The 27,106-nt window shown below is 38.4% G+C and overlaps 1 protein-coding gene across 1 annotated transcript in view; it reads left to right on the top strand.

The window, feature by feature from the left end:
- Window positions 1-27,106, top strand: part of avl9 (AVL9 homolog (S. cerevisiase)) — a 77,916-nt gene that overhangs the window by 27,056 nt on the left and 23,754 nt on the right. Inside the window, exon 2 of the mRNA XM_059530655.1 lies at window positions 10,682-10,802. Within this exon, the coding sequence (XP_059386638.1) occupies window positions 10,682-10,802 (121 nt within the window). The remainder of the gene's footprint in view (window positions 1-10,681; window positions 10,803-27,106) is intronic.

Genomic DNA, 27,106 nt, shown 5'->3' with positions numbered 1-27,106 from the left:
TTTCTAAAAGCAGCAACTGCTTCTGTTGTTTAAATGTAAGGGGTAACATAGTATAAATAGGAACATTTCTTTCTCCTTGATCCTGAACTCCAATAACATCTAAAGGGCTCTTTGAGTCACATATAAGTACACCTAACTCAATAAGAGCAACTTTTAACCACAAGCCCCACTCCTTCCTTTAAACTTTTGTCTTTAGTTGTAAGATTGATTTCATACTTTTCTGCTACCTTTAACAACTGCTTTTTAGAAAGCTTATTAAAGCCTTCTGCAGTGGGACTTCCAACAAATTAATCTACTGTAATCATCTTTAACAAGTACAATTACCACCCTCTAGAAAATCTTTTCTTCAAACTTCTCACATTTAGTGGCATTGCCCCCTACCTAACCACTGCCAGTGGCGTAGCCAGGGGAGGGGCCATGGGGGCACTGGCCCCTCCTGAAAACTGATTGGCCCCCCAGTGTGCCCCCACCCTTCTACTTGTCTGTCACTCACAAATTCAAATCATAATATTTCAGTTTAGTTAATAACTCATGATTGCGTCGCGATGCTTCTCAACGAGTTCTCAACGAGAATAGCGAGCTGCTGTTTTCCAACTAAAAAAAGCACACGGTAAGTTGATCTATTTTATATAGCTTATGTTTTTCGATTAGCGAGTTGTTGCAGTTCAAGAAGTGTTTGGTACTAACTACGTCTTTCGGTGTTAGACAGACCAGGTTCGATGACGATGTTATCTTCTAGAGCAGACCAAGATGCTAATCATTATATTTACTATGCTCATCTGATGCTGAATGTAAAAGGGGTTTACTGCGTTACGATTTACTTATTTTTCGGCCGAATGCGCCGATATAAGCAACAACGCAATTTAAAGCAATGGTTTAAAAAAAGTATAATTGCAATTCTAATGAAGTCATTATTGAATCATGCAGTCGATTAGCAACTTTTTTCAAGTGAGGTGACGAAACAAATTGTATGATGTTTATCTAACGCTCCACACTTGAGATTTTATTTTATTTTATTATTTATTAAATTTTTTTTTATTTTACAGTCTATGGGTGAGACACATGTAAAAACATCGTTTTTTTACAGGTCAATTTTGAGATTTGGGGCTATTTTTCTTCAATAACATGTCTTCTTTCAGACTTGTGGTGAAAAAAATGTCCAAAATACACATATAGGTCTTTATTTTACTACACCTTTAGTCTATTTGCGTCTGTATATTTCTCATAAATTCAGTTGGCGTTCTTAATCACCATGGTCTGCAACCTGGAAAGCTCTCTCTCTAGCTCTCTCTCCCGTACAATGTTCTCGGATCCAAATATGGTCATTTTCTTTTCATCAGCAACCAATTGTGAAAGTACAATGGGGCATTTAACACTAAAAGTGAATCTCATTGGCTGATGCCAATTTCCGACAACGTGATTCATTCAGACGCATCACGTGACGTGCTCTGACATTTCCACAATGTTTTAGACTGTTTTTCTGTTTAGTTGAAGGCCATAAATGCTGAGTTATAGGTTTTGATGTGTTTTAGTTGGTTTGTATTGCTGATTGCTAAGGATTTGACAAGATATTGTGTCTGTAAATAGTTGTTTCCACTAAAAAAAATATTAATTCGCTTTTATATTACAAATCTTTAAATGCCGTTTTCTCAAAATGAGTTTTTTGTCATTCTTCAGTACAAACATCTTAGCCTATGTAGCAGCTATGTGCAGTTATACACTTATATTCTGTATTCTGAAGATATCTCCAGAGGGATTTGTTAATAAATCATTACTGGCCTGATTAATGAGACATTTTAATAAAAATTTAAAAAAAATATGCCGAAAATATATTTTACATTTATTCATTTAGCAGACGCTTTTATCCAAAGCGACTTACAGATGAGGACAGTGGAAGCAATCAAAAACAACAAAAAGAGCAATGATATATAAGTGCTATAACAAGTATCAGTTAGCATGGGATTTTAAATAATATAATATAAAGAAAACGGATAGAGTAAATAAAGAATAGAGCAAGCTAGTGTTAGAGGTCTTTACACATACACACACACACATACAATTGCATAATTAATGAAAAGAAAATAGAATATAAAAAGATTAGAAAGGTAGTTAGATTTTTTTAAAGAATAGAATTAGAATAGTGAGTGTTAAAGTTAGAGGGTCAAAGAAAGATGGAAGAGATGTGTTTTAAGCCGATTCTTGAAGATGGCTAAGGACTCAGCTGTCCGGATTGAGTTGGGGTGGTCATTCCACCAGGAGGGAACATTTAATTTAAAAGTCCGTAAAAGTGACTTTGTGCTTCTTTGGGATGGCACAATCAAGCGACGTTCACTTGCAGAACGCAAGCTTCTAGAGGGCACATAAGCCTGAAGTAACAAATTTAGGTAAATGGGTGCAGAGCCAGTGGTAGTTTTGTAGGCAAACATCAATGCCTTGAATTTTATACGAGCAGCTATTGGAAGCCAGTGCAAATTGATAAACAGAGGTGTGACATGTATTCTAATATATAAATATGCTGAAATCCCTCTGAACATCTTTTTTCATCTTGTGTGTAATCAAAATGAAAAAAATTATTTAGCACTTGGTTTTATCATATATTCATCATATGTCTGCAAATATCATACATAAATATTTAATGCATGATTAAATAGCAAAATAAATTACTAATACTAAAATAACACTGGACTAATTAAGCTATTCTAAACTGTTTCTATAGGATCCACATATTTTACATGTTAAACTAAAGCTACCTTTTTGAACAAGTAGCTATCTAACAAAGTATGGATATATGATATTTTTAAATCAATATGCTCAAGATTAATTAGCCTTGACATAAGTAGATTTTGTTTATTCATCAATGCAAATTTACTGCAACTGCTGCTATGCAAATTGAATGTGATGTGGATAATAAACAAAAACAATTTATAATATTAAATTTATATTAGTTATATTAATTCAATAATTGTGTATTTATTTCTATGAATTATTAATGTTATTCTGCATTTATATAAATAAGGCTATATATATATATATTATATAAGGCTATTATAAATAAATTCTATTATTATTATTATTTGTGATTTGTACACTGTTCATACATTGGATTCTTTTATTTATTACAGTTTTTCTTTCACTTTTGTAAAGTGAAAAGTTAATACAAATTGTATTTGATTGTTTTGATTTAGAGCAGTGAATAATTGCTATTAAAATATGATAGGGTATCACTGTTTATTACTGATTTTAAAGGTTACTGAACTCTTGAAATGATTTGGATATACAGTTCAAACAACACAAGATTGGCCCCTCTGTATTAATCGTGGCCCCTCTTGTGCCCCCCAGTTGAAAAAATCCTAGAATCGCCCCTGACCACCGCATTACCTCAACCCTAGACTTCATGCTTCAACCAAGATTTAGTGACTTTAAGCACTCAGATCCGACCCATCTCGGACAAACCAAAGAGGGTTGATAGCAACAGCAACTAAAATAACAAAGAATCAACGAGACAACTTCTTCAGCCTAACAAGGGAAAAAATTCCAAAATATAATAAGACAAACATTAACTTAACCTCGCAATATTTAAACTGAGATTAACAAATGTACATTACATAAAAAGCCATCATAAACCCTCAGTACCTGTACCCCAAAACTAGATCTCAACTGCCATCACAATCTCCTATGACTCGGAGTCGACTCTTTCTTTTGAAAGACAATAACTTTATACATGGTGCACATTTAGATTGAAAAATTTGCAGGATGTTTTCTTAGAACTAGGAGTGTGCCATATCATACCGCCCACGATAATACCAGTATAAATTTTTACATGATAAAACATGTGTCATATCATGATATCAGTGATATAGTGGTCAATATACATTTTCTAGAGGGCACAACAAAAACAAAACCACAAACCCAATAGCTGTGTTCGACTTGAAGCAGCGCTGCACAGACTGATTGGTGTATGACAACAAAGTATCGTGAGAGCGTTTCTAGAGCATATTTGAGTGCACACTCTTGCCTTCAAAAATAGGCAAGGCACATATCTTTAGTAAAGTGGCGTGGAGAGAGGATAGGGGGCTGGTGATTTCAACCGACTGCCTGAGACCAGCGTAAGAAGACGGCCTGCGCGTCGTCATGAAAGCTTATCAATTGCACGTGTTTTATGCCTTACCAATTTAAACATTCAAAACCGTTTAAATCATTCAAACAGAAGACGTGGAAAACTCAACTAAGAGTTTGTGCAACAAGTTTAGTGTGCACACGGAGACGCGCGTAAACACCAAACTGAGTCAAGTCAAGTCAAGTCACCTTTATTTATATAGGGCTTTAAACAAAATACATTGTGTTAAAGCAACTGAACAACATTCATTAGGAAAACAGTGTGTAAATAATGCAAAATGATAGTTAAAGGCAGTTCATCATTGAATTTAGTGATGTCATCTCTGTTCAGTTAAATAGTGTCTGTGCATTTATTTGCATTTATTTTATTTTAATCGAAGAGACATGAGAGAGATATCTATAGAAAGCTTGACATGTCTACTTTTAAACTAAACAAGTGCCGCCGAAAACATATATTCTGTGATAAAGTAATCCATACGAAAACAACGCGATGTCCGTTTTTCACATCTCCCTTCATTATATCTAATGTGACCACGCCCCCGCGTTGAACGCACTATTCAGATCAAACGCACCCAGACTGTTCTTCAAGTTCTTTTATTTTACTGTTTGCTTCGCGATGAACGGAATAAGACATAATTCACCCCAAAAAGATGTGATGTGGTTGAGGATCTGAGAAATGGATTTCCTCAGAAAAAAAAAAGAATGAAGCACTTTATTCAGCAGAGATCATAAACATGAGTAAGTCTCTTTTTATTTATTTATATACTTGTACTAGTTTTCACATAACGTGTAAACATTTTACTAGTTAGACTTTTCCAAAGACTTTTTCCAAACTATAATTCCTGACTAAATGTATAATCAAGTGAAACATTATGAAGTTTCAATAACAATATACAATACTATACCATTCAAAGCTTGATGTAAATAATATAAATGTAACAAATAGACAACTGTAACAAATGTAAAAACAATGCTGTTCTTTCAATTTATTCCCCCTAAAAAACCTTAAAAATATTCTCAGCTCTTTTCAACATTAATAATAATGATAATAATAACAATAAATGTTTTTTGTAGAAAATAAGATTGTTAAAAGGATTTCTGAAGGATTGTGTGACTGGATTAAGGATGCCAAAAAAATTAGTTTGAAAGTCAGCTTTGATTGTTCTAATAAACTGTTTAACTGCTCCCTCAAGTGGATATTAAATTATGTTGTGGGATAATTAAATATATTCTTAATAAACTACAAACATAAAATTATATACATTTATTTTGTTCTCACATTCTTTCTTGTAACACCTCCCTCTCAGTGGCACAGCTGACTGAGAGGCTCATTATGCAGGCCTTTGTCTTCCCAGGTGTAAATCACAATGACATTCATGATAGTTGACTTTACCCATTTAGATATTTATAAGAAACTGAAAAAAGCACAAATGTCAGGGCATGACAAAACTTCTCCAGGCCCCAAAAATACCCTTAGACTCCAGAGGGTTAAAAGCATATTAGTATGTTATGTGTAAGCCAGGTTAAAGAGATGGGTCTTTAATCTCGATTTAAACTGCAAGAGTGTGTCTGCCTCCCGAACAATGTTAGGTAGGTTATTCCAGAGTTTAGGTGCCAAATAGGAAAAGGATCTGCCGCCCGCAGTTGATTTTGATATTCTAGGTATTATCAAATTGCCTGAGTTTTGAGAACGTAGCGGACGTAGAGGATTATAATGTAAAAGGAGCTCATTCAAATACTGAGGTGCTAAACCATTCAGGGCTTTATAAGTAATAAGCAATATTTTAAAATCTATACGATGTTTGATAGGGAGCCAGTGCAGTGTTGATAGGACCGGGCTAATATGGTCATACTTCCTGGTTCTAGTAAGAACTCTTGCTGCTGCATTTTGGACTAGCTGTACAACAACCACCTAATAAAGCATTACAATAATCTAACCTTGAGGTCATAAATGCATGGATTAACATTTCTGCATTTGACATTGAGAGCATAGGCCGTAATTTAGATATATTTGATGGAAAAATGCAGTTTTACAAATGCTAGAAACATGGCTTTCTAAGGAAAGATTGCGATCAAATAGCACACCTAGGTTCCTAACTGATGACGAAGAATTGACAGAGCAACCATCAAGTCTTAGACAGTGTTCTAGGTTATTACAAGCAGAGTTTTTAGGTCCTATAATTAACACCTCTGTTTTTTCAGAATTTAGCAGTAAGAAATTACTTGTCATCCAGTTTTTTATATCGACTATGCATTCCATTTAGTTTTTCAAATTGGTGTGTTTCACCGGGCCGCGAAGAAATATAGAGCTGAGTATCATCAGCATAACAGTGAAAGCTAACACCATGTTTTCTGATGATATCTCCCAAGGGTAACATATAAAGCGTGAAGAGTAGCGGCCCTAGTACTGAGCCTTGAGGTACTCCATACTGCACATGTGATAGATATGATACATCTTCATTCACTGCTACGAACTGATGGCGGTCATATAAATACGATTTAAACCATGCTAATGCACTTCCATTAATGCCAACAAAGTGTTCAAGTCTATGCAAAAGAATGTTGTGGTCAATTGTGTCAAGCGCAGCACTAAGATCCAATAAAACTGATAGAGAGATACACCCATGATCAGATGATAAGAGCAGATCATTTGTAACTCTAAGGAGAGCAGTCTCAGTACTATGATACGGTCTAAATCCTGACTGGAAATCCTTACATATACCATTTTTCTCTAAGAAGGAATATAATTGTAAGGATACCACCTTTTCTAGTATCTTGGACAGAAAAGGGAGATTCGAGATTGGTTTATAATTAACTAGTTCTTTGGGGTCAAGTTGTGGTTTTTTTATGAGAGGCTTAATAACAGCCAGTTTGAAGGTTTTGGGGACATATCCTAATTACAATGAGGAATTAATAATAGTCAGAAGAGGATCTATGACTTCTGGAAGCACCTCTTTTAGGAGCTTAGATGGTATAGGGTCTAACATACATGTTGTTGGTTTAGATGATTTAACAAGTTTATATAATTCTTCCTCTCCTATACTAGAGAATGAGTGGAACTGTTCCTCAGGGGGTCTATAGTGCACTGTCTTATGCGATACTGTAGCTGACGGCTGAATGGTTGCAATTTTATCTCTAATAGTATCGATTTTAGAAGTAAAGTAGTTCATAAAGTCATTACTGCTCTGGTGTTGGGAAATGTCAACACTTTTTGAGGCTTTATTTTTCGTTAATTTAGCCACTGTATTGAATAAATACCTGGGGTTATGTTTGTTTTCTTCTAAAAGAGAAGAAAAGTAATCGGATCTAGTAGTTTTTAATGCTTTTCTGTAGGATAGGTTACTTTCCCGCCAAGCAATACGAAATACCTCTAGTTTTGTTTTCCTCCAGCTGCGCTTCATTTTTCGGGCTGCTCTCTTTAGGGTGCGAGTATGCTCATTATACCATGGTGTCAAACTGTTTTCCTTAACCTTCCTTAAGCGTAAAGGAACAACTGTATTTAAAGTGCTAGAAAAGAGAGACTCCATAGTTTCTGTTACATCATCAAGTTGTTCTGAGGTTTTGGATATGCTAAGGAATTTGGATACATCAGGAAGATAACTTAAAAAGCAGTCTTTTGTGGTAGAAGTGATGGTTCTTCCATACTTGTAACAAGAAGTAGAATTTACAATTTTGGCTATATGAAGTTTGCACAAAACTAAATAATGATCTGAGATATCATCACTTGGCTGCATAATTTCAACATTATCAACATCAATTCCATGTGACAGTATTAAATCTAGAGTATGATTTTGACAATGAGTAAGTCCTGAAACGTGTTGTCTAACCCCAATAGAGTTCAGAATGTCTATAAATGCTGATCCCAATGCATCTTTTTCATTATCAACATGGCTATTTGTGACGAGTGGGACAGGGCCCGAGGGACGTGGGAACAGGGGCGAGGCCGGTGGAGTGATTGGAGATGAGCGACACTTGTCCCTGTTCCCACGTCCCTCGGCCCCGCCCCACTCGTCAAAATATTAAAATCACCAACTATTAAAACTTTACCTGCAGCCAGAACTAACTCGGATGTAAAATCACCAAACTCTTTAATAAAGTCTGTATGGTGCCCTGGTGGCCTGTATACAGTAGCCAGTACAAACATAACAGGGGATTTATCATTAACATTTGTTTCTCTGGATAATGTTATATGAAGCACCATTACTTCAAACGAGTTATACTTGAAACCTGCCCTCTGAGAAATCCTGAAAACGTTGTCATAAATTGAAGCAACACCTCCCCCTTTGCCTTTTAGACGCGGCTCATGTTTATAACAGTAATCTTGGGGGGTGGACTCATTTAAAATAATGTAATCATCAGGTTTTAGCCAGGTTTCTGTCAAACAGAGCACAGTTTAAGCATACAAGCACAAAAAGACATGAAAAGCTTAATTCAGCCCCCGCGCGCTGTTCGATGTGTACAGTGTGCATACAGAGAGCCGCGTCTACAGCCCTTAAATGCTAAATTGAGTTTTGTCTCTTCTTGCTCTTGAAATGACAAATACATACAAAACCTCGAAAGTATCCTCGAAAAAATGGTTGTTAATGTCTTAAGTGAAAGTAAACAGTTGCGAGAGAAAAGGAATGTGTATCATATTGGATGATATTATCTCTTAAAGTGACCGTGCCTAATTTACTAGCTGCTGACAGTGTTTAATCCAAGAAATGAAATGGAGAAAACCCACTCACTGCTCTTTACTGAATTACTTTGTAGAAACAAGAACAAGAAATAATCTATATTCAATTCATACAGTATATATTATGCAATGCTATTTGCATTTGATTATTCAGTTTCTGTACCTGGAGACCTACAAACTTGAAAAAACGTAAACATTTAATTTGTACATTTGTTTATTTGTGCTATTTACACAATTTCAAACAGGACCTACCGGTAAAACCTGCATCGGAGCCCTGCAAACCCCAGCTACAGCCTTGTAGAGCAGGGGTCAGCAACCTTTTTGGCATGACGTGGCATTTTTTGTTTTTCTGGTTAACCCCTGTGCCAACCCAGCCCCAGCCCAGAAAATTTGTCATCACTGGATATAGCTGTCTGTCATTTAACATTTCTATCATAAAACAAAACATAAAATATATATATAAATATATATATATAATTTTTTTTTTTATCAGGAAGAGGGTGGGGGGTCAAAGCATTTTTTTGCAGGGTCTTGAGACCCCCCCTGGCACCGCCGGTGCCTCCCAGGGTACTGTATGTTCGATAATGAAAGCAAGCTGGCAGGAGTTAGACCAGAGAACAAGATCTGGTCTCAGAGTGGTCGTTGCAAACTTTTGATCCAAGTCCACTTTCATCCGCCAGTGCCTGGAAATGGTATCTATTCCTGGAAAGAATTTTAAAATTAAATACTTTTTTTCTATTGGTGTATGTAAATTATTATTTAGTTTTTTGACTGTACTAAAGCATAAAAATACCATAATAGGCTTATGTTTGCCGATATTAAGGGAACATTCTAAGGTCATTTTCATGTTTCTCTGGAAACAAAAATGCTACAGTTTTTCTACTTTGAAATATGCTTTCAGTGTCGGAATGTCTTTTTTGTTTTCAGTATGTGTGATCCCGCCCACTGCTAATTTACCCAATTCAGGGTAGTGATGGGAAGTTTGTTTCTTTTCCGCGAACCGGTTCTTTCAGACAGTTCGATTCAATAAACCGGTTGAAAAAACCAGTTCACCGGTTCTTTTATGCTCAACGTAATGGCGTCAAGTCTATCAAACATTTAAATATATGAAGTCAGTAATCACTATAACTTTAGTCAGTTCAAAACCTCATAATCATTAAAAGTTTGCAATTAAGTTTTGCAACAATGCACCCAAATACAGTAACAACAATAATGTGCATACAAGGATTTATGTCTTGAAGATATAGCCTAAAGTAAATAAATCAGCACAGAAATAATGATCCACTTACTATACATAATCCATTGAGATTTATTCGTTATTAAATAAATAATGGATAGTTCACCCAAAAATGAAAATTCTGTCATTAATTACTCACCCTCATGTCGTTCCAAACCCGTAAGACCTCTGTGGTGCGGCTAACAGCTTCATAAAATTACGGTTAAACCCCTGATGTCACATGGATTAGTTTACCAATCTCCTTGCTGCATTTCTGGATGATGATGGTGTAAGTACCTTTGCTGTCTTTGGGAGGGTCAGAGAGCTCACAGATTCCATCAAAAATATCTTAATTTGTGTTCCGAAGATGAACAGAGGTCTTATGGGTTTGAAACCTCATGAGGATGAGTAATTAATGACAGAATTTTCATTTTTGGGTGAACTAACCCTTTAACAAGATGATAAAAAGTCATTAATTTTGTTTATTAAATGGTCTTATTCACATTTATAATATTATAAACATTTTAATGTAATTTCTCATTTTTATTAAAATTAAAATAAGAGTTATGTTAAAAATATGCTAAAGTTTTATAGTTTTCAGATAGCGCTTTGAGAATATTATTCAGCCATTAACCCCAAATCAGTCTACAGTTGTCTTTTTATTTTTATTTCAGGTAGAATTCTCATATCCTCCCATTATTCCTGGGGCGGGTCATGACAGTAACACACTTCCAGAAGAATGGAAATATCTGCCTTTCCTGGCACTGCCAGATGGAGCACACAATCATCAAGAAGGTAAAGTCTCAATTTCCACTACACTTCACTAAAACATTTGAAGGGTTTATTAAATTCTACCTAAATTATTTTATTTTGTTTTAATTGTATATTTCTGATTGGTCATTGTAAAATCAGCAGATATATCTGTGATTGGCTGTTGCTCAATGCTACAAAACATGTTGTAAATAGAAAACAGCCCTGCCCCACAAGTTGAGGGGATTGGTTACATGTTTGCGATGGTAGAAAACAGGGGCTGCTTGAGACTTGAGTCTTTAGTATGCTGCAGTACACTGATAAACTTGCACATGGGTTGTCTTTAAGCATTTTAAAAACACCAGACTGAACAAAGCAAGCAAAATAAAAACTAGATTTTTTTTTTACCATAGAGGGTTTGAATAGACTAAATAAGTTTCTTAAGTGTTAAGTTCAAGTTGCGACTCCACTGTGCAGGGACACCGCCAAGGGAAATAAGTATCACTTTTGATTGGGGCTGTGCTATATGGACAAAAAAAACCTATCGCAATTTCTTTGATCAATTTTGCGATTTCGATTTTCATCACGATTTTGACACACACAGACATGCTTGCTTTACAGTCATAAATGCATTCAGTTTGAATTTGAAACCTATTTCCAAAAGAAAACCAATTAGAACTTTATCAGAGAATTATAACATGTCTCTAGAACAGACATAAGTCAAAATAATTACTAAGTAAATGTGTGACAAAATGTCTAGACATATGGCAAAAAATTATAATAATAATAAATAAAAAAAAATCTGTGTCCAGGGTTTTTTTTTTTTTTTTGCCATGCATTGGTCATAGAGCTCATTGTTGTGGTGCCTCATGTGTTGAAATAAATTTGTTGCACCAGGTTCACACGTACTCCATCTGCAGTGCGTATACAGTCTGTGTATGCGGTGCAGAAGCAGCAGCGAGAGCGCATTATTGTAATGCGAAAGCACATTAAAATAATGCGCTAGTGCGAATCTCTCCAATCACATGAAGATTTCCTTTTGCTCTGTCACAAAACCAGACATGCGTGCTCAGATACACGCTGCTCTCACCCCACACTTAAAACTTTTCTCCTCTCACTCAAACTGTGTCCCCTGCACTCACAACTCTCTCTATGCTAATGCACTTTCGCACCTTTCTTTTTCTAACATTTCTGTTCACATCTTTTGCATCTTTTACCGCATGCAATGTGAATGCTCTGATCCGTTAACATGGGCTCGAAAAAATATGCACCACAGTGATAGTGTGTGAACCTGGAGTTACGTAGGCATAGCCTATGCCCAGTCTGTTCTGTTCTAGCTCTCCGTTTAGATGTTTATGGTCTTTTTGGGCAAGATAAGAGATTTAAACCATTTAGTTGGGTGTGTCTGCTTCACACTGACCACACAGGTAAATAATCCAACACAAAATGTAGCCTTTTTCTTTGTGAACATAATTATTCAGGAATGAATCAACATAAAGGAATTAGTATCATAGATGGATTTGAATACAAACCCTATTCCAAAAAAGCTGGGACACTGTACAAATTGTGAATAAAAACAGAATGCAATGATGTGGAAGTTTCAAATTTCAATGTTTTATTTAGAATACAACATAAATGACATATCAAATGTTTAAACTGAGAAAATTTATCATTTTAAGGGAAAAATAAGTTGATTTTAAATTTCATGGCATCAAATCTCAAAAAAGTTGGGACAAGGCCATGTTTACCACTCTGTAGCATCCCCTCTTTTTTTAAACGTCTGGGGACTGAGAAAACAAGTTGCTTAAGTTTAGGAATAGGAATGTTGTCCCATTCTTGTCTAATACAGGCTTCTAGTTGCTCAACTGTCTTCAGTGTTTGGAATAACGCCGTTTAAAAGAACGGCGTTAGGTAACGACGTCATTTTTTCAGTAACGGGGTAATCTAACTAATTACTTTTCCTGTTGTTACAACGCCGTTAACATTACTGGACATTAAATGCGGCGGTGCGTTCATAGACTGTATAAAAACATTGATGTAGTGTCCGTGACGTCACCCGTAGACTCCTGAAGTGTGTTTTTGAAGCCTAAAGTGTGTAGAGTGGGCCGTTGCCATCTTGGCAGCGTGTCACCGCGCGACTCTCCCGGACAATCAGAAATGGGCAAAAAGGCGGGAGCTAGTTGCTGAAGCCACACCCACCTAGCACGACGGCAGTGTCAGCAGCGGCAACACTGGCTAAGGCAGAGTCATTTGTTTCATGATAGCCAATCAGAGCCAGTGTTTATACGCCAGCGGCGCCAAACACACAAACATGCACGAACGCAACAGCTAAACAGAGATTCGCAGCTGCAGCAGAGATGGCGGGTCAGGCAAGCGATGAAATGTTGGCATTTTCAAGGTGGAGATATAAGCACTACTTCAAATTCATTGTGGTCAAAGGCAAGAACGTGCATGTAATGTGTACATGTAATGTGATACACACTTATCTACAAACCTAGTGGCCAAAAACGCTTTTCTTACAAAGATAATACTTGAAGTGCAGGATAAAACTCTTGCTGTCTGTTGACGTGCAATAAATATCCAAACTTATGTACGAACGCCTGTCTGTTCTACTCATTTTAGCTGACTTGTGAAAACTGCTAAAAAAAAAAAATCTTTGACATATAGCAACTTTTTTTTTTTTTTTTTTTTTACAGTAACGCAAAATAGTTACTTTCCCTGGTAACGAGTTACTTTTATTATTGAGTAATTCAGTTACTAACTCAGTTACTTTTTGGAACAAGTAGTGAGTAACTATAACTAATTACTTTTTTAACCCTCTGGAGTCTAAGGGTATTTTTGGGGCCTGGAGAAGTTTTGTCATGCCCTGACATTTGTGCTTTTTTCAGTTTCTTACAAATATCTAAATGGGTAAAGTCTAATCTCACTGTAATCAGCACAAACTAGGCTATAATAATATGTGAAATGCATGCATGTAGATGATTGTATTTTTGAGAAAAAAAATGTTATGCGTGGTTAGTGAAAAACGAAAAATGTTAAATCACTCGAATAAGGCCATAAAACACATAAAGAACAATGGTTCCCGGGATTTTTGAGAACTGGAGCTTGTAGCCTAGAATTTTTCTTTCTAAATTATGTGAAAATCATCTTGTTTACTCACTCACAGAAAACAATATATTGATTTAAATTTTCTAAGACACTTTTTGTTGGTAAAAGTCATATGCGAGTAGGCGTCAACTATCATGAATATCATTGTGATTTACATCTGAGAAGACGAAGGCCTGCATAATGAGCTGCATAATGAGCCTCTCAGTCATCTGTGCCACTGAGAGAGAAGAGTTACAAGAAAGAATGTGAGAACAAAATAAATTAATTTTTTAATTATATAATTTTATGTTTGTAGTTTATTTATAATATATTTAATTATCCCACAACATACTTTAATATCCACTTGGGGGAGCAGTTAAACAGTTTATCAGGAACGCTCAAAGCTGATTTCCAAACAATTTTTTTTGCATCATTACAATCATCACACAATCCTTCAGAAATCCTTTTAACAATCTTATTTTCTACAAAAAAAACATTAATTGTTGTTATTATTATCATTATTATTATTATTATTAATGTTGAAAAGAGCTGAGAATATTTTTTAGGTTTTTTAGGGGGAATAAATTGAAAGAACAGCATTGTTTTTACATTTGTTACAGTTATCTATTTGTTACATTTATATTATTTACATCAAGCTTTTGAATGATATAGTATTGTATATTGTTATTGAAACTTCATAATGTTTCACTTGATTATACATTTAGTCAGGAATTATAGTTTGGAAAAAGTCTTTGGAAAAAGTCTAACTAGTAAAATGTTTACACTATATGTGAAAACTAGTACAAGTATATAAATAAATAAAAAGAGACTTACTCATGTTTATGATCTCTGCTGAATAAAGTGCTTCATTCTTTTTTTTCTGAGGAAATCCATTTCTCAAATCCTCAACCACATCACATCTTTTTGGGGTGAATTATGTCTTATTCCTCTCATCGCGAAGCAAACAGTAAATTAAAAGAACTTGAAGAACAGTCTCGCTGCTTTTTCTTCTGTGTGGGCGTATTCAAGCCGCGAGCTTCAGTTTGAATCTGAATAGCGCGTTCAGTGTGGGGGCGTGGTCACATTACATATAATGAAGGGAGACATGAAAAACAGACATCGCGTTGTTTTCATATGGATTACTTTATCACAGAATATGGCACTTGTTTAGTTTAAAAGTAGACATGTCAAGCTTTCTATAGATATCTCTCTCATGTCTCTTCGTTGAGTATTCACGGACTTACAGTTCATTTTAATGACGTGTTTGTAAATGAAGATCAGCGCAGACAAAGGCTGCAGACAGCCAACCTTGTTTGTTATCTTTATTTTATAAGTGCACAAAGTTTTGTTGTTATTATGTCTGTATCCAAAAAAAAGTAGACCCTTTACAGATTCGATTGATGTATTGCTCTTATCTGTACAATTAAAACTGAAAGTTCTTTTCAGGGTTATCAGGAGAAAATGACTCAAAACGCGTATCCGTGTTAATCGACTCCAGAGGGATAAAGTAATGTTCTAAGTTCCAGAGCACAGCGGCCTCCAGCGAGCAATGTTCTCAGTATTTTCCGCCTGCGTGCGTAGCGGAGCTGAGATGCTCGCCGCCCCTTCGGGACCTCTTACACCAGAGGTCAGTCTCGCGAGACTGATTCCCTTAGGAGATTAATTAGCAGCGTGGAAACTACTGCCAAATGTATCTCAATGGGTCCTGCATACAGTAGATAAAGGCTACCGTATTCAGTTCTGCTCTGCACCGCCGAGAACGGGGTCATTCCGACAATAGTCGGCCCCAGGCAGGGTCTGGTTATGGAACAGGAAGTGAAAACCCTATTAGAGAAGGAGGCCATCGAGGTGGTCCCTCCTCAAGACAGGGAGTCCGGGTTCTACAGCCGGTATTTCATAGTTCCGAAGAAGGATGGGGGGTTGCGTCCGATTATAGACTTGAGGGTCTTAAATCGTTCAGTTATGAGATTGAAGTTCAAAATGCTCACGATCAAGCATGTTATAGCTCAGATCAGGGGGACTGGTTTGTCACAATAGATCTCAAAGATGCAAACTTCCACATATCCATCCTTCCACAACACAGGACGTTTCTGAGGTTCGCTTTCGGGGGCGAAGCCTACCAATATCGAGTACTTCTCAAAATGTGTAGACGTGGCTCTGGTTCCCCTGGTTTCTGGTGGATGCAGGGCATCCGCATTCTCAACTATATCGATGATTGGTTGATTTTTAGCCCAGTCAGAGCAGGTTGCGGCTCGGCATCGAGATGTCGTTCTCGCACATATGGGGGAGCTGGGTTTGAGACTGAATGCCAAGAAGAGTGTACTTTCTCCGGTTCAGAGAACCACCTATCTAGGCGTAGTATGGGATTCGACCGCGATGCAGGCACGATTGTCCCTTGCTCGTATCAAGTCAATCCTCATCTCAGTCAAGAAAGTCAGAGAAGGCCAGCCACTCACTGTCAAACAATTTCAAAGATTGTTGGGTCTGATGGCAGCTGCGTCCAACGTGATACCTCTTGGCCTGCTGTACATGAGACCCCTACTGTGGTGGCTCAAGACCAAGGGATTTTCCCCGAGGGGCAATCCACTTCGCACTATCAAGGTCACCCGGCGCAGCCTCCGTGCCTTAGACATGTGTAAGAAACCTTGGTTCTTGAATCCGGGCCCGGTGCTGGGAGCTCCTTGTCGCCGTGTAATACTAGCGACGGAAGCATCCCTCACTTGCTGGGGTGCAGTCATGAGTGGCCACCCTGCCCGTGGTCTGTGGAGCGGTCGCCATCTGACATGGCATATCAATTGTCTAGAAATGCTAGCAGTTTATCATGCACTGAAGCACTTCCTCCCAGACCTAAGGGGTCACCATGTGTTGGTGCGCACCGACAACACATAGGTGGTCTCTTACATCAACCACCAGGGAGGTCTGCATTCGCGCCCCTTGTACAAGCTGGCGCACCAGATCCTTGTGTGGTCCCAGAGCAAACTCCTCTCATTAAGAGCAGTATATATTCCTGGGAAACTAAATAAGGGAGCAGACATACTGTCGAGGCAGGGGTCGAGGCCGGGGAATGGAGGCTTCACCCCGAGGTGGTGAAGCAGATATGGAGAGTTTTTGGCAGGGCTCAAGTAGACCTTTTTGCGACTCAAGAGACATCTCAATGTCCCCTTTGGTTCTCTCTAGTTCATCCAGCTCCTCTGGGACTGGACACTATGGTGCAGACCTGGCCGAGGCTTCGTCTGTACGCCTCTCCCCCTATTGCTCTGCTCCCGGGAGTTCTGGCGAGAGTACGCCGGGACGGGATCTGTCTGTTATTAGTAGCCCCGTTCTGGCCGGGCCGAGTATGTTTCGCAGACCTGGTCTCGCTCCTCGACGGCTCTCCATGGGAGATAACGATCAGGATAGACCTACTCTCACAGGCGCAAGGCACGATAATTCACCCTCGCCCGGAGTTGTGGAAGCTGTGGGTGTGGCCCCTGAGGGGGCATAACTATTAGCAGCTGGTCTCTCAACCGAGGTTGTTGAGACCCTCCTCCAATCCAGAGCTCCCTCAACGGGGAAACTGTACGCCCTGAGGTGGAAACTCTTCACCTCATGGTGCAGAGACCGCCAGCAAGACCCAGCAAACTGCCCAGTTGGTACAGTTCTGGAGTTTCTACAGGCCAGGCTCTCTGCAGGGTTGACCCACTCCACGCTGAAGGTTTACGTGGCGGCCATTGCGGCCAACCACGCCCTTCTTGATGGCCAGTCTTTGGGAAGACACCCCTTAGTTACATGTTTCCTCCATGGTGCGCTAAGGCTGAGACCTCCAGTACAGTCCTGTGTTCCCCCCTGGGACTTGGGTGTGGTGTTAGAGGCTCTTTGCAAATCTCTATTCAAACCGATTCAAGATATCTCAGACAGACATCTGACTCTTAAAACCGCCTTTCTGTTGGCAATTACCTCTCTGAGGAGAGTAAGGGATTTACAGGCCCTCTCAGTGGCCCCTACCTATCTTGATTTTGCACCTGGCATGACCAAAGTGTTCATATACCCTCAAGCGGGATATGTTCCTAAGGTGCCCTCTATCACACCACAACCTGTAGTGCTGCAGGCCTTCTGTCCTCCTCCCTTTCGGGAGCCCGACCAAGAGAAGCTAAATTGTGTGTGTCCAGCTCGAGCGCTGGATGCATATGTCCACAGAGCTGCCCTGTGGAGAAAAACTTTGCAAGATTCTATGGCTTAGACATGCCAGTCACTCCAGTCCTGTCATCCTAAGCTGTGCTCTTCGGATACACACTAGGCAGGGGTTTGGTAGTCTGGCAGCATTGGTACTCGTTCCCCAAAGCGTTTTCGACAAAGCTCGAGTTCCTGAAGAGGAATGTCTCTAGGTTACGTATGTAACCCTAGTTCCTCGAGGGAACGAGACGCTGCGTCTCGAGGCCATACCCCCGGCACCCCTGCCGGCGCTTGCTGGTACTCGAAAGCTGAAGCCAGCTGCGCGGCTCGTGCCTTTATAGCTTCCTGGTCGCTTACGTCACCCCGCCTGTGATGTCACGCTCTTCTATAAGACAGATTAGATATGATATTCAGAGTCGCTCACGCCAAATGCGTTCCCCAAAGCGTTTTCAATGCAGCGTCTCATTCCCTCGAGGAACTAGGGTTACATACGTAACCTAGAGACGTTTTCCACTTTGCCACAGTTCATTTTAAATAAGCCTTGGCCCAGAGAAAGCACCTGCGCTTCTGGAAGTATTCCTGAGCCCATATTGTGATTTCCATTACAGTAGCATTCCTGTATGTAATGCAGTCTAAGGGCCCAAATGTTTATGCACACTAGGGATTACCAATATGGTGGTGCGGCAGATTAACTTTCATGATGTCATGAGCAATCCAGTTCTCTATTATATAGATCAGTGTGACCAACTCTTACTAAGTGTTTCCATATCTCTACAATAACTACCATTTGCCAGTGGTGGAAAGAGTACTGAATATTTGTACTTAAGTACAAGTACTGTAAGTAAAAATAAAAAGTACTCCTCTCAAAAAATTAGTACAAGTTACTAGTTACTTTTTAGCTGGTTATATTTAATTACCAAAAAATATTCATGCTTTCATGCTTGGTGGTTCGAAAAACACATTATTTTTAACATAATTTACATTATTACAATACCTTTTTCTCCAGCTTGGCACAAATGTCTCAATAAGTTCTGGGTTTGAAGAAGACCTGCCTTCCGAAAAACAAAATGTGTTGTGATTGGTTAGCTGTGTGTTGTAATTGGCGAACAGCTCAGGCGGTGTTTCAGTACCGCCTGCCCCTTGCCAAAGCAGCAAGCTCACTCTGATAAGGATGGCATCAATATTGCCATATCAATTTGATATTGTTTTGGAAAACAACGCCGTAGTCCAAACTAGGGATGCACCGTTTGACCGGCCATAAATCAGAACCGGCCGGTTTTTGCTTAAAATACACGATCGGCAATCGGCTGGTTTTTGGTCTTTTTTCGGCCGATTTTTCCGGAAGTGCGCCCGCGTGCACAGACTACATTGTAATCATTCGCTATCATGTCAGTTGTGTGGAAGTATTTCGAAATCTGTGCACAGGACACGGGCAACCGATCAGCACTGGAAGCGCAGAGCTACATGTCTGAAGCACAGATAGCAGGAAGCGAACTGCCAACTGCACAAAATAAGAGTCCCTTTCCAGCTCACTGAAGCTGTGCGAGTGTACTTTACCTGTTCGCACCCTGGACAGGCGGAGACAGTGAAGGGATGTTCAGCTCAACTTCTCATGTGTTGGATGAGAAATGAAACGGACTAAACTGTGACAAAACTGATTTTTTTTTTTTTTTTGTAAAGTAGAACTTGCATACATGTTTGAAAAGCCAGAAGTAAACGTCGGTTCTGTATAGGATGATTATTTTTATTTTAACTTAAGATTATATCGACTGAATTTGATTTTAAAATCACCTGTAGTAGCACAATGAAAAAGTGTTTCATTCATCCAATTAAAAAATATCTAGGGTAATGATCACATCTATATTTTTTAACTTGAGACAATAGTTATTTATTTTTCATTGGCATGTGAATTATTACCTTTTTTTTTTTTTAAATTGGATGAATGAAACACTTTGAGTCTTTGTTTTATTCGCACCAACATTATTAGATTTTAACTTTTTGGAATAATATTTATATAGCATACCTTTATTTAGTCTTTCTGGTAAAGACCTTGTTTTAAATTTAAAACCAAATTTAAAAACTAAAATACTGAATGCTAATGCTGAATGTGTGTTGATTGTGGTGTTTGGACTGTAGAACTATGCAGTTGTTGCCTTTAATTTCACATGGTTACAGTTAATCTTTTAATTTAAGGCCAGTTCTATGTAGTTCTATGGAGTTTATTTCAGATGGTTACCGTTATTGTTTTCAATAGCCAAAACCAGTTTGGCCTATTAAATACCAAATAAACATATTGTTTATGCACACTTTCCTTCATTCCTTTTTGTTGCTTAAAGAGTAAAAAAAAAAAAATTGGATGTCGGAATCGGCCAGTTTGCTTGTAAAAAAATCGTTATCAGAATCGGCCATGAAAAATCGTGATCGTGCATCCCTAGTCCTAACAAGCTGTTTATTTTAGTTCTTGAAAAGGGATTTTAAAAAAAATGAAATATCTCCCTTTGGAGTGGACTTTGAGATTTGTAACTTTGTAGATCTTTGTTATGCCCAAACATACACACTAGACACTGACTAAAATTCAAAAAGTGAAAAAGCATAATAGGACCCCATTAAGAATAACTGCTTGTTACGTCTGACATCATCCTTCACCACTTCTGGGACCTAATGCTCTGCCAGATGCCCCCCAAAAAACAACAAACTGATTCAGCTAAAATATTAGTGTCTGAGACACTGTGAGCATGGAGACTGTAGTGTGCAAAGCAAATTACGCTTAGCTTAAATACGTAATATTAATGAAATAGTGTTAATAAATGGCTGCTAGGGCTAGGTGAAATATCTAACGACATGATCATGCGCATCTAGTCAGTAAATCTGGTTCTGTGATTACCACTAAATCGCCATCACCTGCTTTTAATTGGAGTGGCATTTAATAGACAGAGCCGTAGATCACCGACAAGCTACGCAATATCGCGTTCATTATCGAAAGCGATTCATCTGGGATAATGAACGCGATATTGCGAGTTTATTTCCAATTCCACCAGAGCTCCATTTGATGGCAGGTAGAATGTACCATGAATTTGTGCTCATTTCCTTGCCTGTATTGGTCAATTAGCCTATCATGCGATTCGGCGTTACCTCACTTTATTGACCAGTCAAGAGTCAAACTATTTCCTGAGTGCAAGTGTAGCCAACAGCCACAGCTCAGCAATAGTCTATAGTCTTATAGCCTATTATTTCATTCACAATGAATGATCTTAAAATTTGATAGTAAATTATTACAGGTTATTTTTAAGTGTTATGAACTTGCCAGTTTTCATGAAATTGTATTATTTTGTGTTACAGAGGCAATCTTTCAGGATTGTTTGATTTTTTTTTTCTGTCCACGTTACTTTGCTGAGTAACTAATTACTTTTACAGTGTGGTAACTGAGTTACTAACTCAATTACATTTTGGAAGAAGTAATTTGTAACTGTAACTAATTACTTTTTTAAAGTAAGATGACCAACACTGATTGTAATGACTGTTTATATATACCCATATACCTGAATTAAGTACATTTCTGCAGCTGTTATTATGTTTAAATGAAAACGAAAGGAGGCAGAGGTGTTTGATATCCTATTTCGATTTATTGTAAATATACAGTGAGGAAAATTGCAGTAGCCATGGTCAGCTGACTGAAGTTATCAAGTACGCTGCTGTTTGCAGATTTACCAGATTTGCGTCATCGCAGATATCACACTCCCGAGTCGAATGCACAAAGTCTGAACTACCGAGGATGCACGTCCAAAATCAGCGTACTACGTATTGAGAAACGCGCGCAGACCTATGTCACCAGTCTATTTGCCTAATCTTCCCGGTACTTTACACCACGGTGGAACACAGCAAGCAACAGGTCTGGGGGGAAAATAGTTCCTGGTGAAAAAAATTCCTGGTACAAATGTTCCGGGTAATATCAGTGGAAATGCAACATTAGTGACAGTCTCCGCATTTCAGTGTAGCCTGTGTTGCCTCTTTTCAGAAGTACTGTATGATTTGTAGCGTTTTAGAAGCAAGCCATTCCTTCAAGAAATTCAGTCTATTCAGGACTCTTTTACTCTGCCAGGTCTATTTTAGGGAAGAATCTTTCTAACTGCTTTGAACTTACGCCTTTGTGCACCATAGCAATCACTTCTAGACCATAACAGATCAGATGAATTACTTACTGTTATCTGGATGTCAGTCTCTTTATTTATCCTCCATCTTTGATGAAATAATGCAATGTTGTGATTGATGCAGTATGTGGTCTGGCATTGACATGTTGAAAAATGCAAGGTCTTACCTGAAAGAGACAACGTCTGGATTGATGGTGCCTTTCCAGATGTGTAAGCTGTCCATGCCACACGCACCCATGCAACCCCATACCATCAGAGATGCAGGCTTCTGAACTGAGCGCTGATAACAACTTGGGTTGTCCTTGTCCTCTTTAGTCTGGATGACATGGCGTCCCAGTTTTCCAAAAAGAACTTCAAATTTTGATTCGTCTGACCACAGATCAGTTTTCCACTTTGCCCACAGTCCATTTTAAGTGAGCCTTGGCCCAGAGAAAACGCCTGCACTTCTGGATCATGTTTAGATATGGCTTATTTTTTGACCTATAGAGTTTTAGCCGGCAATGGCTAATGGCACGGTGGATTGTGTTCACTGACAATGTTTTCTGGAAGTATTCCTGAGCCCATGTTGTGATTTCCATTACAGTAGCATGTGATCCAGTACCGTCTAAGGGCCCGAGGATAATGGGCATCCAGTATGGTTTTCCGGCCTTGACCCTTATGCACAGAGATTGTTTCAGATTCTCTGAATCTTTGAATGATATTATACACTGTAGATGATGATAGCTTCAAACTCTTTGCAATTTTTCTCTAAAACTCTCCTTTCTGATATTACTTCACTATTTTTTGCCGCAGCATTGGGGGAATTGGTGATCCTCTGCCCATCTTAAATTCTGAGAGACTCTGCCACCCTGAGAGGCTCTTTTTATTCCCAATCATGTTGCCAATTGACCTAATAAGTTGCAAATTTGTGCTCCAGCTGTTCCTTATATGTACATTTAACTTTTCCGACCTCTTATTGCTACCTGTCCCAACTTTTTTGGAATGTGTAGTTCTCATGAAATCCAAAATGAGCCAGTATTTGGCATGACATTTCAAAATGTCTAACTTTCAGCATTTGATATGTTATCTATATTCTATTGTGAATAAAATATAAGTTTATGAGATTTGTAAATTATTCCATTCCTATTTTACTCACGATTTGTACAGTGTCCCAACTTTTTTGGAATTGGGTTTGTAATCATAAATTAAGTTTTGATATAGTTATGGTCAGAAATGTACAAAGTATCTTCATAGAACATGATCTTTACTTAATATCCTAATGATTTTTGGCTTCAAAAAAAAAAATTTTTGACCCATACAATATTTAAAATAGCTAAAAATATACCCCAGCGACTTAAGACTGGTTTTGTGGTCCAGGGTCTCATGTAGTTTATGTAGATAAATTGGCTATATTTTTTACTACTGCTCTGGGGAGGCGCAGCCAACACTTTAAAAACCCCTGCGATAAACAATACACAATACATTCACTACAGAAACCCCTGCGATAAACAATACACAATACATTCACTACAGACAATCATCGAAATGGGGTCAGATCTAGTGTATAGTTCAGAGTGAAAATATACATGTGCACAAGCCATACAAAATAAGCAGCAGAGTAATACAGTCAGAGTAGTCCCTCATTGAGTGGATACACCAAGCAACCTGTATTGAACCATCATAAATACCACAAAGCCCAAATGAATGCACATTCTAGGACCTCAATCAAAACCACAATCAATTCCACACACAATTTTATGAGTGTATAATATCAAAGTGAAAATCAAAGTGAAGTGACATTCAGCCAAGTATGGTGACCCATACTCAGAATTTGTGCTCTGCATTTAACCCATCCGAAATGCACACACACAGAGCAGTGAACACACACACACACTGTGAGCACACACCCGGAGCAGTGGGCAGCCATTTATGCTGCGGCGCCCGGGGAGCAGTTGGGGGTTCGATGCCTTGCTCAAGGGCACCTAAGTCGTGGTATTGAAGGTGGAGAGAGAACTGTAAATGCACTCCCCCCACCCACAATTCCTGCCGGCCCGGGACTCAAACTCACAACCTTTCGATTGGGAGTCCGACTCTCTAACCATTAGGCCACGACTTAATATGGGGGAAAACGTGCATTTTCAACAACAACGACAAGACAAAACAAAGCAAACTTTAAGCCTCAGTGTGAAACAGCTAACCAAGCATGCACATGTAAGTGCAGCTGATGAGCTTTCTTAAATCCTCAAAACTAATGCTCTAATATTTTTACCTTTGACCTTGTTGAGAGACCACAAGGCAACGTCAGTCCTGGTGTGTCGATGTCCTGCAGACTTTAGCTCCTTCCCTGAAAAATCCCTCCCCTGCCTACAGCCTTAGTAATCCTTAAAGGGTACATAACATACACAGTTTCACCCAATCTCATGTAGAGATCGACCAATATATCGGTCGGCCGATATATTGGGCCTATATTTGTCATTTTTTAATATATCAGCATCGGCCGATATCCTTGTTTAGTAGCGCCGATTTAAAGTCAGGCACGTCGGCGGGCAGCCCCGTGTTATTGGTGCGTTGCTGCTGCCTCGTGAAGAACCCCAAGCCAAAACTTTTGGAAGATTCAACAACAGTCCTGGGAGATAAAGGTAGTCATAGAATTTCTCTCTGTAAATGGGGTGGAGAAGTTGACAGCTCTCACAGACACTGCAGCGTGATTGAGGGCTAGCCTACATTACTCCGCCCCGCTCACAGACAGCACCGAGCTCGGAGAGACAGCTGTCCTGGAGCTTCCCAGAACGGTGAATGATATTTGTTCGGAAGCATGGTTTGATGCAGACAATAACCAGTTATTCATCCAACTCATTTGTATTTAGGGATGTCAATATTCGATAATTTCAATGATCGATCGTTGTTTAAATTATCGATCAATTAATAACCTTAATGCTGCAAAATGCGTCTGCAGCGGTATTATTATTATTGTTTCAAAAGCCACTTGGAAAAAAAGCTTTCTCACCCGAATTAAAGGAGTTTTAGTCTGAATAAAATGTTAGTAGCAGGACTGTAAAATGAATAGATCATTTGATAAAATGAAGAGAGCGCGCCATACATTGGAGATCATTTTACTTTGTAGAATGTTTCCCGTCAAGGAGACCGCTGAATGCGCCTCTTTAAATGGTTTCATGGTGCTCGTTGTTGTATTTTAAAACGCAACTGCAATGTTTTCAAATGACACTATAGTAGTGGTGCAACGGATCATCATTGATCCGTGATCCGTTCGGATCAATATCTTCGGTTCGGCACACACGTGACCCGCGGACTGATTTATAAAAAAAAAAAGTTGCGTATGTTCAGTCCACACTCAGTGGTCATGGCGAGCGGAGGAACGGAGGAGCTTGAGCGCCCCGCGCATTTTGGCTTCCCTGTCAGATATAATGATGAAGGAAAGAGGTTAGAGTAAAACCGTGACGGTGCGTAGAGCCACGTTACGACATCCCGTCGCGCACCCACTTCAGCGGAAAGATTGTGCCAGATCTTTAAGAAAAAAGTTGTGGATGAACTATCCCGAGCATCCTCTGTTGCGCTCACGACAGAAGGGTGGAGAGCTCTGTGACGATAACTGCTCACCATCACAGCATACTGGGAGATGAGAAGTCCAGCTATTATGTTAAAAAGAAGATATTATGCCATGTGCACTTTAAGTTGATTTCATATATTTTAATTTAATAATTTAATGTTAATAAAAAAGACAAAACGTATGTTTATTTGTCTTGGCCTTTTTTTTTTTGCTGATCTGAAAAATGATCCGATCCATATGAGGACGAGCAAGCGCGGGTTTGACTAGATGTATTTGGAGGTTATTGCTCACGTCTCGTTCTGCACATATCCAAATGTTTCCATATTCACAATGTATCTGAATGTTAAACTATAATTTTTTTTTATTTTTTTTTATGTAAACTTGACGGAAAAGATCATCCTCTTCACATGAGCAAAAACGTGCATAACAGCAGAGTGGACCGGTATACTACGGTCTATTTAAACTGAACAGTGTAACCTTTTATATGTTTGGTTGACTGTACTTTATTTTAATAATGAACAGACTGCGATGTAAGTTTGAAATAAGAATGCACTTTAGATGTTCTGTGTCATTTATAGCAAACAGAAATGTTGCTGGTTGCTAGTGTGTTTGCAGCACTACTGTTATTTATTTTTTATATATATATTTATATATATATTTTTTTTTTTCAGTTTAATTGATTTTATTTCTAAAATTTTATGTAAATGATTTACTGTTTTATATATTTAATACTTGGTCAGTTTATTGATTTGTTTGGTTAACTTTGGATACATTTTTTATTTTAATACCGTGCAGTGCACAAAATTAAGATTCGAGAGATGGTTCAAGTCAGTGCTCAATAAATGATGATAAGTTTAAAAATGTTGTGCATCCACTTATTATTAGTGTGACATTTTAGCATGCAAATGAAGGGGAAAACTTCAAGATATCGGCCCTAAAAATCGGCAGCACATATCGGCCATCGGCTGAACCTGACCTCTAAACATTGGCATCGGCTATAGAAAAACCCATATCGGTCGATCTTTAATCTCATGTTAATCTTAAGTACCTATAGAGTAGTACTGCATCATTCATATATCCAAAATGTCTTTAGTTTTATCATATTTATAGAAGAAATAGCTTTCCGATTCTCTCCAGAAAAAGCCAAGCTCCTGGAGGCGTGCTATGGGTGGAGCTATAATACTGATGTTTCGTGTTGTTTCCATTCACATATTCACTTATGTGCTGATTTCCAACAAAAGACAGAAATCTGATGCAACTGTACTTAAATGAATGGGGTCTTTTATCACAGGTTTTATCTCCATGTTTTAATAGCAAACGATGTGCAAATCCAGCATCAACTTGGTCCTTGTTTATAAAACATTCGTCACTCAAATGACCAGAACAAACAAAGGCACTTGATACACTCTGTTGCT

The sequence above is a fragment of the Carassius carassius genome, chromosome 39 (genome assembly GCF_963082965.1).
Source record: "Carassius carassius chromosome 39, fCarCar2.1, whole genome shotgun sequence".
NCBI classification, from domain to species: domain Eukaryota; kingdom Metazoa; phylum Chordata; class Actinopteri; order Cypriniformes; family Cyprinidae; genus Carassius; species Carassius carassius.
Note: the sequence above shows the minus strand (reverse complement) of the source record. Positions and strands in the feature narration are given on the sequence as shown.